Here is a 17,269-nt window from a genome sequence, read left to right as displayed (position 1 = left end):
CTGAGGCTGTTTGATAACCATTCACACCTTGAGGCATGTGACCAAAACAACCCGCATGTTGCCAGAGTTAGGAAGCATTTCATAAGTAGCAACGCCTCAAAACAATGGACAGGATGGAGGGTTGGGCGAGTGACTCATGACTGCTGGTGTGATTCTTCTCACTACCATCTACAAGCCTATTACTCCCAACACGTGCTGGGAACTCTATCTGTGAATGAGAGCGATGGTTGAGATTCCCTCAAGAACTGTTCAACAGGTTTAACATCAAGCGGTTGAACTTTGCTCCCTGAGGCAACCATTAAAAACCCGTGAGACAAGAAACTGTTACCATAAAAACAGAAGGCTGCAGCTGCTAGACGAAGGGAAAAGGAATGTCTAAGGAGAGATAGGATAGAGGAAAACTGGCCTGGCTGCATTCTGAGGCCAGGTTTCTAGAAACTAGGATAACGGCATTAGCTAAATTCCTTGAACGACAACAAGGGGAAGGATGAGACATCCAAACGAAAGCAGAGGAATAGATTTCACTCCATAGAAACATTATGAGAAATACTACAATTTTAGTGTCCATGCGTCAAGATTTCCATAAAAGCTACAATCATTAAACAGCAACACACACCGTGAAGGTTCAGTCAGAATCCTCTCAGAATGAATGGATCCCTATGTGGATCCTTATGGGCGGCCAATATTTCCTAATTTTACATTTTCCGAAACAGAAAGAAAAAACAAAACACTGAAACTTTGGTGATACCACGGGCCTTCCTGTTATCTGCTCAGCCTTGCTCTTTCTCCTTAACGAATCACATGTATATGCCAACATGCTTTCGATTGAAAATATATATTCGTATAAAATAACTTCCTTTACTTGGAGTCTTACACTGAAGAACGCTCTTATCAGTGCGACCTTGTAGTTAATATATTTTGTGTTCATTATTCTAAACAAAATAATATTTTTTTTAGTTGTCAGAAAATTTCTGGTTTGTACAAATAAATAAATAAAAATATAAATCAAAATATAGCTGATTTCTCTGCAGATATCTTTGAAATCAAATAAGTTTTTACTTGAAAAATATAACCAACCTTACTCACAATTGGAATAATTCTCTTTTTTTTTTTATTAAAGCAACTACATTTGTTATTCAATTTTATTTCACACTTCAGAGGTATCCAAAATTACAATCACAATTTTTGGGAGTGAGGAGGGATTTTAAAATAAAAATATATTTAAATTATCAAATAAAAAGGTTATTTAATAGAAAGGTATTCCAATCTTCTATATCAAGTGCTAAGTATGTAAACTGTGCCTGCCAGTAATATATCTGGAACTAATATGGTCTGGATATTGTGATAGCAGCTCAGTTCTCCACCATTCCTCAATTAAAGTCCACAGAAACGCTTCTGAGGGCTGAAAATGGCCCTGTTGTAGGTCATCACACTGTGGGAATCTAAGAATAACAAGAAACACGACTGTAGACGTTTCTTTTTTTCTTCACTGCTGTCTGGTGAAAGAGTGGGAACGAGGCAGAAAGGTTGACGGGTTCTGTCTGCGTGTCAGAGAGGGAATCAGCCAAAACGAAGCAAACAGGCTGTGTGAATCAGCACGAGTCCAAGTGAAGTCATCAGGACAATCTAGCAACGCTGGCTGCTGTGTGTGTGTGTGTGTGTGCGTGCGTGCGTGCGTGCGTGCGTGTGTGTGTCAAACTAGGACCGAGGGGAAAAAAAGAAGCTAGAAGACATCTGAGTGGAAAAAGAAAAAGCTAAAAGGAGAAAAGCATGAGTGCCTTCTTCCTACAGCTGCATAAATCAACGTCAACAGTGGGAGAAAAGCATTTTTAATTGGCCGCTGCTGAAGCCGGTTTATACTTAAGCAATAAATATCCTATTGTCCCGATGTGGATACTGCTGCCAGATCACTTAAAGACGATAATTCAAGACAGCAGCTTTACTCTCAAGAGGCTGCAGTCTGCAGGAAACACTGACTGAATGACTCTGTGGTGTGTGTCTTAAAGAATGCCCTCTTTTAAGCACCAGCACAGATGCCCATTGAGGGTTTGGACTGTGGTGGAGGGGGGACACGCCCTGGCTCTGTTTATCCTCATCTGTCATCAGGAGCTGGGCAAACACACACACACACACACACACACACACACACACACACACACACACANAAAAAACCCTCTACATTTTGCAAGCAGCAATCACAAACCTGGCGACCTTGTTTCACCTCCTTAATAACACCGAAACCTCATGATCCGCGCCGGGAGACTGAACGGCATTCCTAACGATCTGTTTACGCTGACCGCAGTGAAATCAGGAGATCGAAGCTCTCCGTTCTATAAAATGAGATTTCACATTGATCAGAGGTCGGTGCGATTGTTACAGCGGAGAGTAAAACGCCGATCAATGGTCAGGAACATCCATCATCAATTGCAACTGAAGTAATGAGAAATACGAATCAGTTGGATAAAGTGCATCAAAAATTGCAAAAGTCTGACCAGGCCTGATTAATCTTCAGACCCAATGTGTAAATCTTGTTTATTTTTGTCCAATAAGTTGATATCATATTGCTTTTTTTCCTGTAGCTAGGAGATTAGTTTAACATTTCTACAACTAGAGAAAGGACCAGCATGAGTGATTACTTTTAAATGTGCCTAGTAAGTACCAGGGTGGTTTCCTGGGCTAAATTTAAAAACTTTAGTCTTGGATCCTTCAGGATTACAAAAATAATGTAAAAAAGAATCATTAAGTCAGTAAAGTTTAAAAGTAGACCGGTGTGGTCGACCAGCTGGTTGAATGGCTTCCCAATCAGGTTTGTGTGGAAACACTTGACCTGGTTTGGTTTGGCGTTTAACCGTCTCCTCTCTTTAGCTTTAAAAGTCGTCTGTTTGTGTTTCTGCTCCCTCTTTGGCCTGACATCACTTCCTATTTCTGTGACAACTCCTCTGACCATGATGTCACTCCTGCACGTGTATTTATAGCCGCCAATGGGAGGAGTTAATACCCCGTCGAGCGATGACATCACTGTTATTCCAGAGATATTCATAACAGAGATAAAACAGCTAGCCTGCAGGAACTTTGAATATGGGATGTAGACTGCAAGCTTGTGTCTGCCATCTTTTTTTCCTTCTATCTCCCAGGAGTGCAGAGGTTTATGCAAATCACTGCCGCTTTTTCCTCCACTTGCGTCAAAAAGCAACTCGAAGGAGGGCAGGGTTGGGCGTCGGTTCTCTGATCTTAAATGGAAATCCATGATTTGTAGACAGCTGGCCATCCTCCTCCAGAGTTAGCAAACCGAAGGGTGAAATGATCCCCAGAGGCAGTTGAGGCTTGTTCCCCTGTGGCGGGGAATTTAGAGGATTTTCTGCAGCAAACAAAGGCTTTAGGAGCGTAACCGGCATTATTCAAAAACCACGATAAACCCTCGACTTTCTCCTGCAGGTTCTGAAGGCTAATAGCCCGGTGGAGGAGGGAAGGTAACACAGGGTCGTTTTCCGTTTCAGGGAGGCCTCGACTGTCAGGGGACAACACCGGACCCATGAGAGACAGCTTAGAGGAGAGCGGGTTTATGTAACAGCCTTAGTCGTCTGTGACCCCTCTGCAAGTCGGAGTCAACTCCAGCAGATTTACATCAAAGCTGAAGTGTTGCTGCACATTTCGCTGCACTGGAAACACAAACCTTAGTGGATTTTGCTGGAAATTTATGTGATGGGTCAACACAACGTAGGGCGTTAAATATGGAGCGGAAGGAAAAGGACGCATTTCTTAATTAATTTGAAGAAATACGCAGCTAAGCATTACCTTCCATTTGGTCCATCACATTAAACCCCAATAACGAAGATCAAACTTGTGCTTGTAATGTTATATAAAGTATAAAAGTTTAAAGCAGTAGAAATAAATCTGCAGGAATCCGTGAGGTTTCTAATGTTGTAGCCACAAGTTAATCTTATAAACTGCAGTCGTTAAAGCGCAATGGAGGAGAAAATTTATTTTAAGACACATTTTTGCTACTAACCATTTTATTTCTCATGTTGAAGTCGTGCAAATACAACACAGTTTACTAACAGAGAGCGCTTCGTGCTTCCCAACACGGATTCCACAGCTGCACCAGAGACAACTCCTGACCTCATCCCTGAAAACGCTGCCACTCCGACAGCTGCCAGAGACAGAAATGTGCTTCACATCTTCCACATTTCTGACCACTGGATCATCAGCTAAAAGAGAAAACAGAAGCCAAGCCTCTTCCTCCTTTTTAGCGCAGGGAACCAACTAAGTGGCTGTCATGGAAACAACAGATAGTCTACCTGACTGGACCGGATGAACCAGTTCTCCCCAAACAGAGAAAGGTTGTAAAAAGCTTTTACTTTTACCACATTCGTCCAGCTAAAACACGCCTTTAAACTACTAACCTACATATCATAGAGGCTAAATTGACCCATATGCTAACTAAGCTACATAATGAGAGGAATATTAGTGTTCAAACGTATAAATGAGTCAATTTATTGAAAGCAGCTACAGTATTGAAGAAATTCCAGGCATTTTTTAGCTAATGTTTTCAAACAGAACAGTATTCTGAAATGCTAAGCTAATGTTAGCATTCTGCTTTGATAGGACTCCCTAGTAGTTCGATTGATATATTTTATGCTACTTTAAAGTTTCATGTCGCAATACCATCACTCAATGTATTAACTCCTAAAACTCCTGAATCAGGAGTAAAATATTTCCATGTTTTACTTTAAAATACATAAATTGACACTTTTGTGGTATTTCACTGCAAGTTTGAGCTGGATAGAGAGAAGAAGAGGCTGCGGTGCTGCTGGGGGGGTCTGGCATTTCACACAAACATTCCTGTCTGATATAGCCCACATGACTGCAGGTTCTTCTTACAGACAACCTATCTGGGCAACCCTCACACATGATTATACATATAGTTTAGGGAAGTCCCATACTCCATATCTATAGCGCCTTGTGAAAGTTTTCAAATTTTGTCTTGAACTTCAATGCACTTTATTGAGACTTTATGTGACAAACCAATTGAAGGCACATTACTGTGAATACATCATGAAACATGGCAGCGGCAGCCTCATGTTGTGCAGAAAGTTTAAAATATACACTTTTCTTAACGTTTCAGCATTTTGTGCTACTTTGTGTTGGTTTAGCACATAAAATATGTTAACGTTTGTGGCTGACAAGATGAGCAAAAGTTCCAGGGTGTGAATACAAAGCGCCAACATTTATTGAACTGCTCTTCTCTCTACGACTCTTTGGCCTCACGCAGAGATAAACCCCGGCCATGTGGACTCTGGCCCAGAGCCAGGATGAAGTAAAACGATCCCGTCTTAGTCAATGCAAATACACAGTCCAGCTAGAACAAATGCTTCCAGACATGGCTGGCATTTTCACAACTGATCGTGACTGTTGTGTGCAACCAAGACAGCAGCTTAACGCTTCTGTCAAGAGCCCCGCGGCACAGGTAGAAGACGCACCGTGCGCGTCAGCGTTCACGCTCTTAACATCTCAGCAGGGGGATTATTACATGTCATATGCTGCATGGAGGAATAACAGCTTCATGTGTAGAGAGCCGTGCATAGCGTGCATGTCTGTGTGTGTAATGATGAGGGATTACTGGGGGAAGAAAGTAAGTGGCTGCAGTCAGGCTCACGTGAGGAGCAGCTTAGGCAGGCTGTTTTGATTGGACGGCAGGACGTGCGCGTGCTTTATCGCAGAGTGAATTAAATCTAGCCAACAGCTGACTCAAGGAACGCCTGCTCTGCTGGTCTGCTGCTTGGACAAAAAGATGGATGGATGAATGAGGAGAGATGGAAGGAGGGAAGGAGATGCACCATTTTGGTCCTTATACAAATGTCTTCCCATAAACCTACTTTCTTTTTCATACATACTGTGAAAATAGAGAAAATTTTACCAGATGATAAATTGTTCCAGAAGTTATCACGATAAACAATAATGTTGTTTAGAGACCATTCCCAAAGACCAATAACCTTTAAATTCTGATAAACACTGAAACTGGAAGATATTTTAAATATCCAAAACAAATGAACAGAAACAACAAAGCAGTCAACTTAAGACTTTTGTCATCCAGTTTTTGGTAGCACAAACTGACTGTATCTAGACTTTGGATGTAAGGAAACGTCACCCTTTGACCTTTAGGAGGATTATGGGAGCAGTCGATCATCTCACCTTGGTACAGTAGAGCATCCACACCTCGTAGAGCCTTTCGTTGGATGCCATAGCGCCACAGAGAGGGGCACCCCCTCCTTCAGGCTGCGGTGCCCACAGAGGTCACTTCCCTGGCAGTCATGATCTGAAGCCATCCATGACTTTTCCGGCAGAATCCAAAATTACTCCATAGCAGGTCAGAACTAATTCCTGTGGAGGACGAACAGCTCCACGGCCTGTTCTCCCACTTCTCTTTGGAGGGGTGACTGTGTAGGACAACACGAATAATTACAGTGTCGGAGCAGGGTGTACAGAAATGCTCCAGTAAGTACAGTGTGGTGGTTATGTCAAGACACAGTAATAATACTTTACTTTACTCTGTGCTTAACGCTAAACCTAAACATACAACAGACCGTCGGTTTATCGGTTTGAACGCTGTCATACGATTCCGACCGTACCTGGTCAAGCTAGCTAAAAACCTAGCTGTCATAAAATAAGCCTGTTTCTATTTCTTTAAACCCCTATTCCTCCTCCTCCTCCTCTTCCTCCCTTTCATGTGACAGAAACGTCTCGTCCGCCCCAGCTAGTCCAACTAGAACACGACTCATGAAATAAAATAAAAATAAATGTCAAAGAAAATATATTACAATGATAAATTCGTCGCCAAATTGAAGCCCACTTACCTAGATAGCGAAAAGCCCAACTGTCACCTCCGCCACCGCCGTCTCTAGGGCTGCTGTTGCTGCGGGAAGCTTCCTGTCAGGGATTGTTTGGATTCCTTTCAAAATAAAAGCCCGGCAAATACCAGATGATGCAGAACATGATCTACATTACGTAAATAATAAACAAACTATTTAGAAAGAATGACTACAAATGCAGTCTATTATCAATAATTTCTTAATTTAATACATTTTACTTTTGTTTATTTGTTGTATTCATTACAATTAATTTTAAATTATTACAAACATACTTATTTCAACCAAATTACGAATTCATTTCAAAGTACCACTTTTAGTCTTCCAAGCTAAATTACTTTGAGTACGTCGTCTACTCTATATCATAACTGTAATCTTATTTTGGTAAACCACATGAGGCTATTGCGAGCTATAAATATTCCACCTTTCTAAAGTGCTAATCTACTCAAATAAACCGGGCTTGGCGTTCAACTGTTGTTTATTCAAAAGAGGGAATAAATTTACAAGTGAATAACTGGGAAAAGTTATTTTTAAAGCGCACCCTATTTGCGACACATGGTGATGTTTTACGGTGTCGATGTGGATCTTCGTGTTTGCTAAGAACAGGATTTGGTTTCTGAATCTTTGTCGCCCTCTTGAGGAATTAAAAAGTACTGCTTCGTTTGGAAGATGTGCAGATGTGTCATTTAAAGGGACAGGTCAGATTTTTTGTTGTTGGAATAGTTAATCGTTTACATCCCGTGAAGTAAACGCAGCACACTTTTCATAAAACCTATATAATATTAACACTTGTTTTATTTGTCACAGGAAACTCAAATTTTCATGAACCGTTTAAAGTTTAAACGTTTTTAATGTAAAATATGGCTGAGCTATGGAGCGAAGCTTGTCCAACTTTACGAAAAACCCTGATCTGCTGGTGAAACTTTTACTTTTAAAGAGAATTACCTTAGATTGCATCACAACCAAAAGTCAAGGCACCTTACTCCCATTGAGTTTTGAGTATTTTGCATGTTTTTCCAATCCTGTGGGAAGAGTAGGAAACAGAAAACTTATATCTGAATTTTTCTTAAGAAAATAAAAGCATACATTTTTAGTTTTAAAGCAGGATTAATTATTTCCACTTTTGTAATAAATTGCTCTCGCTCAAAAAAAGAAAAAAAAACTAGCTTCAAATTCCCTCAAAATGTTTTCTCATCAGAAATGTATTCATAAGTAATAAATTAAAACAAACTAAGCTCGCATTGGAAAAGAACCACTCAGGAATAACAGCAAGCATGGGAATAAAAACATATATATCGATATTGTACCATTAATAATACAAGTAAGGCTTATACAGCTACCATGTTTGATATGTACTGTAACTCACAGTTCTCATACACAGCACGCTTAATCACAGTTACAAAGAATTCACCAGATCCTATTAAAAACAAAGGCATTGCTGGATAAGTGGTTGAAGAGCACAGTAGGAACATTTTATGTAGACCAGGACAGGGAAGACTAATGATTCCTAACTGCTACACTAGCTTAGCACTAGATACAGCACATTTATTGCTCTTGTGCCTTTTTAGAGCACAGTTAAACCCCCATGTTGTAAATTTTACACACAAGAACATACAGCAGAAAGAGGATTACAAGGCTGGATCTAGTTGTGTTGAGAATGACTTCATAAAAACACCATTTTCTCCTTCGATGCAATAAGAAACCTGTTGTTTTATGTACCTCAATACTTCATATTCACAGCTGGAACACATGAATCCACAATAAACATGTAACAGTGGCCCTTTCTTTGCAGAATGTGTCACGATTATTAGTGTGCTGACTCGTTTTAAAGATATAATTACTAAAGATTTATATATTTGAGCAGCTTCTGTAAGTCCAGCACTTTCACAGTTGGCTCACGCCAAAATCTATCCATCAGACAAACAGATACAAAAAGGAAAAACAAATTATAAAATTATACAAAAAGGCTCAGACTGTTGGGTTAATATTAATAATACAAACTAAAAAAGCACAGTAGAGCATGGCCTTGCTTTTCTTTGATTGTCTGTATTTGGGTTGCTAGTCGGAGAAATCCCACACAGCCTCTGGAGGCTCGGCGGTGGCTGATGGCGGAGCGGGACACGTGGGGCCCGGCGGGCTGGACACAGGTCGGTCCTCAGGGCAGGAGAGGGGCACTGCTGGGTACATCAAACTGAGGAAAGAGTCTCCGGTGTGCCGCTTCACCTGGAACACAGCAGGAAAATGTCTGATGCTGCTACCGCCAGAAAAAAGCATTTCAGGTCAAAAATTAACCACCACATTGTTTTACTGACCAGAGTTTTATGCTTGAGTAAAAGTTAATACTTAAATGACAGAAAATGTACTTAAGATTTTATTTTTTGTTTAATAAACCATGACACCACCACTACTATGCTTCAGAATACGAAGAGTTCTTACGCAAGATTTAAATCTTGACTTTGCACAGTAATAAACAATATTTGTTGAACAGGCGACTCAACTGATCAAAACAATCATTTAATGATTAAGAATTACATCATCAGACAGAGCAAAATATAGTTATGTGGAAATGTTAGTATTTTAAAAATGAAAATAATTTAAATAAATACCAAAATCAGGCAAAATAAACTTTTTTCCAAATCAGTTTCTTTCAATAAAAACATTATGAAAGTAACAAAAACTGCAGGTGTGTTTTTGGTTGAAACATGTTGGTTTTTCATTCGGTGGGTAGAAAATACAGAAACTTTACTCAAGTAAGAAAAGCGATACTTTATCATTTAATTACTCAAGTAAAAGTAATTTTTTTTCAAAAAAGTTACTCAAGTAAATGTATCCCGGCTCTGATCTGAGTGTTCATGACATCATACCTGCTTGAAGAAGGCGTGGCTCAACAGTTCAGAAGCTGACGGCCTGTAAAAGGAAAAGTTTTGTTATCATTTTTGCCGTCGCGTTTAATAACCGTAACGTAGCAGCCGGCGGCGCCTCGGTAACGACCTGCGCTCCGGCTGCTGCTGCAGGCACAGCTGGACCAGGCTGTGCAGCGTCGCCGAGTGGTTTTTGGGCCCCGGACTCTGCGGCCGGTCGGTGGGCGGCGCGGTGGCGCTGTGCGTCAGGCTCCCGGTGGCCACGCTCTCCCCTATGCCGGAGTCCACCCCGGAGCGGGACACCTTCAAGCCGCCCAGCTCGCCCAGCGGGAAGGGAGCCACGTCCAGCAGGCAGCAGTGGGAGCCGCGCAGCTTCTGAAGCAGCATCTGATCGAGACGGTCAGACGGTTTAGTGGCGGCAGGCTTAAACTCACGCGCGGCTCAGGAGGGAGGTGGTTACCTGAGTGGGCGGCATGTCCTGGAAGGGCACCCTGCCACTCACCAGCTCACAGGCTACGATTCCCAAACTGTAGATGTCCGACTTCACGCCGTAACCATGCAGGTCCTACTGAGGACAAAACCACAGGGAAACAGTACTGCTCAACGTAAGACTGAAACATGCAGGGAATAAAACCAGGCTGGTCTGTGATCCAGACCAAATTAGCTTCAAAAACATTTAAAATCCAGTTTTATTGCAGTGATTAAAATAAATTAATCTACTGGATGTAATGAGTTCCAGAAGCTGATATGCACTGGTTCTTATTTCTCCATGTTGCAAATAGGAGTGCACCAATTCATGCTTTCTGATCTTTAATTCTGATTTTTTTTTTATATACATCTCCGGAAAAAATGAAGAGACTACTGCACTGAACCCCAATGAAAACCTCTGAACTCTTCCCGAGTTAAAACATTTGTATTGTTATTTCTAAACGGACATGAACTTGTTTGAAGTATGAAAGCACTGCATCCTTTTTGTTATTTTGACAATTTATCATTTCTCTGCAAGTAAACACTACATTTTTGCTTGAAGTTTCAGAGACATGTTGTCAGTAGTTCATAGAATAAAAGAACAATGTTCATTTTACTCAAACATGGACCTATAAAAAGTAAAATCAGAAACAACTGATCATTTCAAGTGACTGTAAATAACTGAAACTGTCCGGCATTATAAGGTCACAACACACCTTCAATGTTCCAAACTTATTTTATTGAAAAACATTTTAAAAATATACAACAAACAACACAAACTGACTTTAACATTTTCTTGCACTACAAAGCAAAAATAAATGCAACAGCTTTGAATCTTATTTAAAATAATATCAGTTTTACGTTCAAAAATAAGGAAATCAGTGCACTCTGATCTATAAATGGCAGCTTTTTTATCTTTTGTGTCGTTTTCTGGAAGCTTCGTAAAACACAGTTGCAATTATTCAGCCGCTTTTACTAAAGTCTACACAGTCTAGTCAAAGTCTGCCCCACTAAAACCCAGTAATACACTGGAATCAGTGGCTTTCCCATAATAAAAAGTAAAAACATTAAAGGAGTGTGAATATTTTTCCTGACCTGTCGCAGCAGCTCTGGGCTGAGCCAGGGCAGCAGCGCCGGGCTGTGGTGCGGCATGTCGAACACGGCCCTCATCCTCTTCCCGTCGCGCATCATGCTGTGGACGCTGTGGAGGCCCGACAGGTAGACCCGGCCCTCCTCTGACAGCAGGATGTGACTGGCCTTCACCCCGCTGACCGGACAACACCAACACATGGAGACATTTACAAACACTAACAAAAGCGACGTGCCTCTGGCCCACTGACCGGTGAACGTAGCCCATCCGATGCAGGTAGTCCAGCGCTTTCAGGACGCCGTGCAGCAGGTAGGCGATCAGGGACTCACTCATTCCATCGGGGAAAAATGTTCTAAGTAAGGCGTCTGCAGAGCCTGCAGGGGAAAAACGGAGAATAATCTGAACTCCTAAATTACTTAACCGCTTAGGTATGCATGGAGCTCTGATGGGAGATGAAACCATGGAAGGAAGAGCGTTGCGGCTAACCGTAGGCCATGAGGGGCGTCAGCACCCACAGCTGGCAGGACGAGCAGAACACCAGGCGGGACGTCAGCAGGTTGGAGTGACGGAAGAGCCGGGAGAGAAGAACCTCGTTCTGCGGTGGGAGACATGAACTAACATGAAAACACGTTCATGTTGGTTATTAAACACTTTATTATGTAAGGAGAGGACGCCAAGAGGTTATTTAATTTAGGAGAGAAGAAGGGAAAGAAGTTTAAACAACCGTGGGTTGATGTGAGGAAGTAATCGCTCCCCTGACATCGTTTTGGAGAAATCTTGTCTTATTCCTCTTTGTGAAATTGATTAATTTCAGCCACAGTGGAGGATTTTCCAATCTGAACTTGTTTAATGTGAGGCTAGAGCTTATTAAAATTCATACTTTGACTAGGCCAGAGCCATGTTTCAAAGATTTTAGCAGCATAGAAATAACAACAGAAAACACAAAAATGCTCAAGTCATGTTAAAAAAAAACCAAACAACATTTAATAACAGTCTACATATCTCCTATAGTTGTATATAACGGCTTTCAATGAGATTTTCTTGAGTTATTTTCTAAGATCATTTTGCCTACTTCATGTTGACAATCAGGTTCTATTTAAATGATTTCTTAATTTTACATTGTGGCAAAAATCAGGTATGGATGTGGCTGATGATACTGATTATTGTTGATCAATTATTTTGTAATTTAACAAGTGAGAAACTACAATTTCACAAAAGATCAAATTTGTTTAGATTTCTCCTTTGCCTTAGAAAATTAGTTAAAATTAGTTTAATGATCTGAAACATTTAAGAAAACAAAAGTAAAAAAAAAGCAATTTGTTTTGATTATAAATTAATCCACTACTTTAGAAAATACCATTGATTCATACATTTAACTAATGAGACAAAAATGTGCAACACACTAGCATTTTGCTAAAAGTTTTTTCTTCTACTAGTTAGAATCCTCTTCTTAGTGGTGTCAGACCAGAATATGCAAGGTCTAGCGCGCACACCTCCAGATTGTGCATTAGCAGATACGTTTTTTTTTGTTTTGTTTTTTTGAATAGGAGAAAGCGGATTTATAAAAACAAAACAAAACTAAAAAACATATGCAACAGTTTATATTGGTTTTAGAAAATATAATTTTACAATAATCTCAGCACAACTTCTAAAAATTTGCTTCAGACTTCAGTAACTTTGTGTTCTTGAAAACTTTAGCAGATCTGAATGAAATGACAGTTCATAATGCTAACCTCTGGAAACTAAAACTAGAAGACTAGAACTGAAACGCATCACAAAATGACTGTCTCACTATCAAGTTTTTAAGAATGATTCATTTTCCCAGCATTTTCCTGAGTACAGAGTTAGTTTGGTTTGTGGTTCTGTTGTGAACTGAGCTGAATGTTAGCGCTTTGTGAGGGTTAAGGTCATGTCACGTTAAAAAAACAAAACAAACAAAAAAACACCCAACCTCCTAATTTGATCCCTAAAATCAGCTGAAATAACAGACGTAGGTTCTGGAACCCTGCTTTAGAGTTACAAAGATTGTTACACATATTGAACAAAATCACATTCTGCTTCTGAAGAGAAAGAAAGAAAATCTGAGTCTACCATGAGCTGCAGCAGCTCCTCCTCTGTACATTCGTCCAGGTTGGTTTGCTTGACGGCCACCAGCTGGCCGGTCGGGATGTGTCGCGCCATGCTCACCTGGCTCAGGTTATTGAACCCTTTACCTGCGATACAAGGTCAAACCTCTCCATCATTCCTTTAAGACACACAGTTCAGGTCTTGTACTATATTGTGTGGGTGGCCTCACCCAGCTCGGTCAGCAGCTGGTAATGGGCCGGCTCGGGCGACAGCCCCGTGATGTCATCGCCGCCGGCCGGGCCTTGGAGGGTGTATTCAGAACCGTCGCAGCTCTGCAGGGCATCCAATGAAAAACTGAGCGTACAAACCATCCGTTTGATTATTCTGTTAAATTTAAGAATAAACCGCATCTCCAAGGCAACCACAAATGTTGATGAAATATTTTGTTTATAGAGACTTCGAACTGCTTTTTATTTATGGTTTCGTCTGTGTTTAGTTTTAATTTCCTTTTTATTTATTTATTTATGTTTTCGTGTTTCATTTTGGATATTTAAAACATCTTCCTCCACCAGTGTGAAATGTTCTGTACAAATTTAAAGTTCGTTAGCCTTTGAGAAGGTGTACTTGCATTATTTTTGCATATATTATATTTATTATCTTTTTTATTTAAAATTACAAAACTACATAAAATTAAAACATCACAATATTATCAGACAGGAGAGAAAAACAAATAAAACCCAGAAAAATAAACTTCGATGTCACAAACATATTAAGTGTATTATTATGCAATTATCAGTAAATTACTTGAAATGATTTAAAAAAATAGCAATATTATCAATATGTGACATTTATCGTCTAGTAAAATGCTTGAGTCTCCATGTTGGATCGTTTCCCTGCTCCCAGCAGGTGGCGCTGTAACACAAAAAGCAGCAGAGTGAAGCAGTGCAGGGGGGATGCTTGCAGGTTCTGGTGATGCAGGGAGCAAAGAGGAAACTTCCCCTCTGCATTACATCACCGCAGGAACATGGCCTTGGCAGTACATGATTTATTATTATTATTAAGTAGTTAATAATAAGTATTAATCATGAACTACTGCATTAGGGATGTAGAGGATAATGTTAAGGAAAGGATGTGCTTCCAGCTTGATATCTCCCTGAAAAAGTATTCAAGTTTGAGGGGAGTGAATACTTTTGCAAGGCTTTCATCTCTAAGCTGATGATGTCGGCTACTGACCCGAAACTGGTGGCTGGTGTCTTCATAGCGCTCCTCTATGTCCATGGGCTGGACCTGAGAGTGGGATATGCAGGAACAGTCCTGGGGAGGGGGGTGGAGGAGCAGAGGTGAGACATGCCCATACAGGAGGAAGAGGAGGAGGAGGAGGAGGAGGAAACAAAGAGGCAGCAAGCATCAGGAAACATGGCGCACCAACGCATCCATGGGCGACGATGTGATATGAGGCAACAGAAAGGGAACCGGATGATGTGACTAAAGAGTCGATGAACGTGTGAACAGATGAACCTGCTAACACCATACAGCTCACTTTTTAGGTATCAGGATGAAAATAAACGCCTTAAAACGCCCTTAGAATCCTTCAAATAAACATTTTATTATATTATTACAGTTTAATAACAAAAAAAAAACATTTTAAAGGAGTAAGCAGGAGGTCTGTCACAAAAAATAATCAATTAATAACATGATGAATTAAAACAAGCTCAACTGTTTGGTGATTTGGTCTCAACTAGCCCTTTATTTAAAGGACAATTTTGTTTACAGTGACTCCATAATTCATTTTATTTTTTGTTTTGTTTATTTATTTTGGATATTTAAAATGTCTTCCAGTTCCAGTGTTAAATGTTCATCTGAGTTTAAAGTTCATTGATATTTTATTACAATTATATCACTAGAAAATGGTGTCAAAACAACAATATTATTATTTATCGCAATAACTTCTAGGACAATTTATCGATTTATCTTCCAGTATATATGCTTCATTTTTGTTTTCACAAACACCAGATAAAGAAGAAAAGGATAATGTGCAATGTTTATTTTATTTTTTTTTACTTAAGTTGTTTCTACAAATCTGTGTCTGTGGTTTATTGTGAGAAATATAGAAGTCACCATCCAAAAATTAGGGGAAAAAAGGAAGTGGGAGCCACTTTAATAAAAGCAAGAGTTCTGGTAATTACCTTATAGCAGGAAATGTTGCTCTGAATTAAAACTAAAAAATCCACAAAAGCAGAAACAGCACAATACAAACTTTCACCAGCGATAACATGCATACTGCACAGAAACATAAAACTTGGATGATATAAAGCAGATGCCAGCGGAGTGATGATGGCGCCCAAATCAAGTTTTGCTTTGTTCAATCCTGCTGAATTCAGTTTTTTTTTTTTTTATTATTATTATTTAATCTCCTGAATTTCTAGTTTTGCTAAGTCACAGCAGAAACGCACGACGGGAAAAGAAATCCATGCTGCTTGTTGGTCTTACCAAGAAAGACATGGAGTCCTTTTGGCGAAGGTGAAGTGACCGACTTTTTCATTCATTCGTTCAAGAGCTGCAGGGGTCCGATGGTGACAGAGGGAGACAGCAGGATGAGGCGTGGCGGTGAAGCATGACACACACGGAGGAAACTCCAGGATGAGCAGCAGGCCGGATCCGTCAGCCTGCTGGAGCTTACCTGGCTACATCAGCTGATCTTTAGCTCCAAGGAAACTCGATTCACCAGCAGACGTCCATGACGAGTGGGGATCTCAGACGGATTCCTGGAAAACAGAGTGGTACATTAAAGCTGCACTGATTGCTCAAAGTGCCACAATTTAACGTACAATAACTTGTTACCTAATTGTGCATGCTTAATTAAATAAAACTGGTAATACAGTGTTGAAAAGTAATGTTAAATTAAGTTAATATACACAAATAACTAATAATCTGCTAAAACAGCTGTGTGAAGGATGATTTATTTCCTTCCCATTTAATGAAGTGATGAGATTCTGGATTTCTCACTTCAACTAAAAGGGAATTTTACAAGTAAAAACACCAGGAAATAATCAATAATCTAATAGTGTATTTTAATGCATTTTCTTTTTGTAAATTACTGTGGAACAGTCAATAAAACTAGGCAGCAAAAAGCTAACTTAATGATTTCAAAGCTTAATGGAGGATTTCCATATTTAAATTGATGTATTTAAATGATATATAGGAAATTTGTAACTATTTGATGCATCTTTTAAGCCATTTACCAAGTTAAAGCACGTTTTATTCAAATACTGTGCTGAAAAGGCTGTGTTTTAGTCCACGATAATGGCTGTGTTTGCAGAAATGTAATATTAAACATTCATTCCATGATACAAAAGACCAATTAAAATAGCCAGTTTGTATATTTATACCAGTAACCAGACTGGGAGTTGTAGTTGTTGCAGATATCTGTGTAAACAGTTGCTGCACTGCGCTAACACAGGTTACTTTTCTTATAGTTTTCTTCTTTACTTTCAATTGTCTGAGGTAAGAAAACCAAAACAGTCTGCTTACCTTCACCTCCCGATGGCGCTTCGACATAAACAACTTAAAGACACAAAGGGACGTCGGTCAGTCTGCACGACGTGTCTTTTATACGCTCCATGCTGCGCCGTTCCTTCTCCAGATTAGAATAGCGCTACGTAAAAACCTAATATTCACATAAATGTTGGAAAATAACAAAAAGACAGCTTCCTTTGGGCAGACTTTTAATTTGACACTGATAACCGGCGCTTGATTGAGGCGTGATTGGGTTTGACCGTCGCCATTAGATGATGATGGCTGCTGTGAAACGCCTTCTCTTTTCCTCCGGACAGAGATGAAGTTAGCGTCCGATTCGTAGGTTTCTGTTTGGTTCAAAACTAAAGGACTATTCCGCTGCATTTGATAACTCCACCTAG

The 17,269-nt window shown here is 40.0% G+C and overlaps 2 protein-coding genes across 7 annotated transcripts in view; both read right to left on the bottom strand.

Annotated features, from left to right (window-relative positions):
- Positions 1-6,936, bottom strand: part of nbeal1 (neurobeachin-like 1) — a 34,844-nt gene extending 27,908 nt beyond the window's left edge. For all 4 annotated transcript variants that reach the window (XM_007577720.2, XM_016663871.1, XM_016663869.1 and 1 more), the window contains exons 1-2: positions 6,855-6,936; positions 6,193-6,437 (exon numbers count right to left, since the gene is read on the bottom strand). In XM_007577720.2, the coding sequence (XP_007577782.1) occupies positions 6,193-6,243 (51 nt within the window). In that variant the 5' untranslated portion in view covers positions 6,244-6,437; positions 6,855-6,936. The remainder of the gene's footprint in view (positions 1-6,192; positions 6,438-6,854) is intronic.
- A 1,203-nt stretch (positions 6,937-8,139) lies between these two features.
- Positions 8,140-17,172, bottom strand: stradb (STE20 related adaptor beta). Of its 3 annotated transcripts, XM_007577714.2 has the most exons (13): positions 16,884-17,172; positions 16,033-16,117; positions 15,843-15,909; positions 14,586-14,666; positions 13,582-13,684; positions 13,377-13,498; positions 11,772-11,880; positions 11,536-11,659; positions 11,291-11,462; positions 10,188-10,292; positions 9,858-10,114; positions 9,731-9,773; positions 8,140-9,089 (listed from the first exon to the last, which is right to left on the bottom strand). In XM_007577714.2, the coding sequence occupies exons 3-13, from the start codon at positions 15,852-15,854 to the stop codon at positions 8,925-8,927; spliced, it is 1,293 nt and encodes a 430-aa protein (XP_007577776.1). In that variant the 5' UTR covers positions 15,855-15,909; positions 16,033-16,117; positions 16,884-17,172; the 3' UTR covers positions 8,140-8,924. The 3 variants fall into 3 exon arrangements, with proteins under 3 accessions (XP_007577776.1, XP_016519360.1, XP_007577779.1); XM_016663874.1 differs by lacking the exon at positions 14,586-14,666; XM_007577717.2 differs by lacking the exon at positions 15,843-15,909.
- Between the last annotated feature and the right edge of the window lie 97 nt (positions 17,173-17,269).

The sequence above is a fragment of the Poecilia formosa genome, unplaced genomic scaffold (genome assembly GCF_000485575.1).
Source record: "Poecilia formosa unplaced genomic scaffold, Poecilia_formosa-5.1.2 Scaffold451, whole genome shotgun sequence".
Lineage (NCBI taxonomy): Eukaryota > Metazoa > Chordata > Actinopteri > Cyprinodontiformes > Poeciliidae > Poecilia > Poecilia formosa.
Note: the sequence above shows the minus strand (reverse complement) of the source record. Positions and strands in the feature narration are given on the sequence as shown.

Coding starts and splice junctions, on each gene's coding strand:
- stradb (XM_007577714.2), bottom strand. Junction 11,881..13,376: donor AGGAGCTGCTGCAGCTCATG/GTAGACTCAGAT, acceptor CTCCCACCGCAG/AACGAGGTTCTTCTCTCCCG. Junction 11,660..11,771: donor GACGCCCCTCATGGCCTACG/GTTAGCCGCAAC, acceptor TTTCCCCTGCAG/GCTCTGCAGACGCCTTACTT.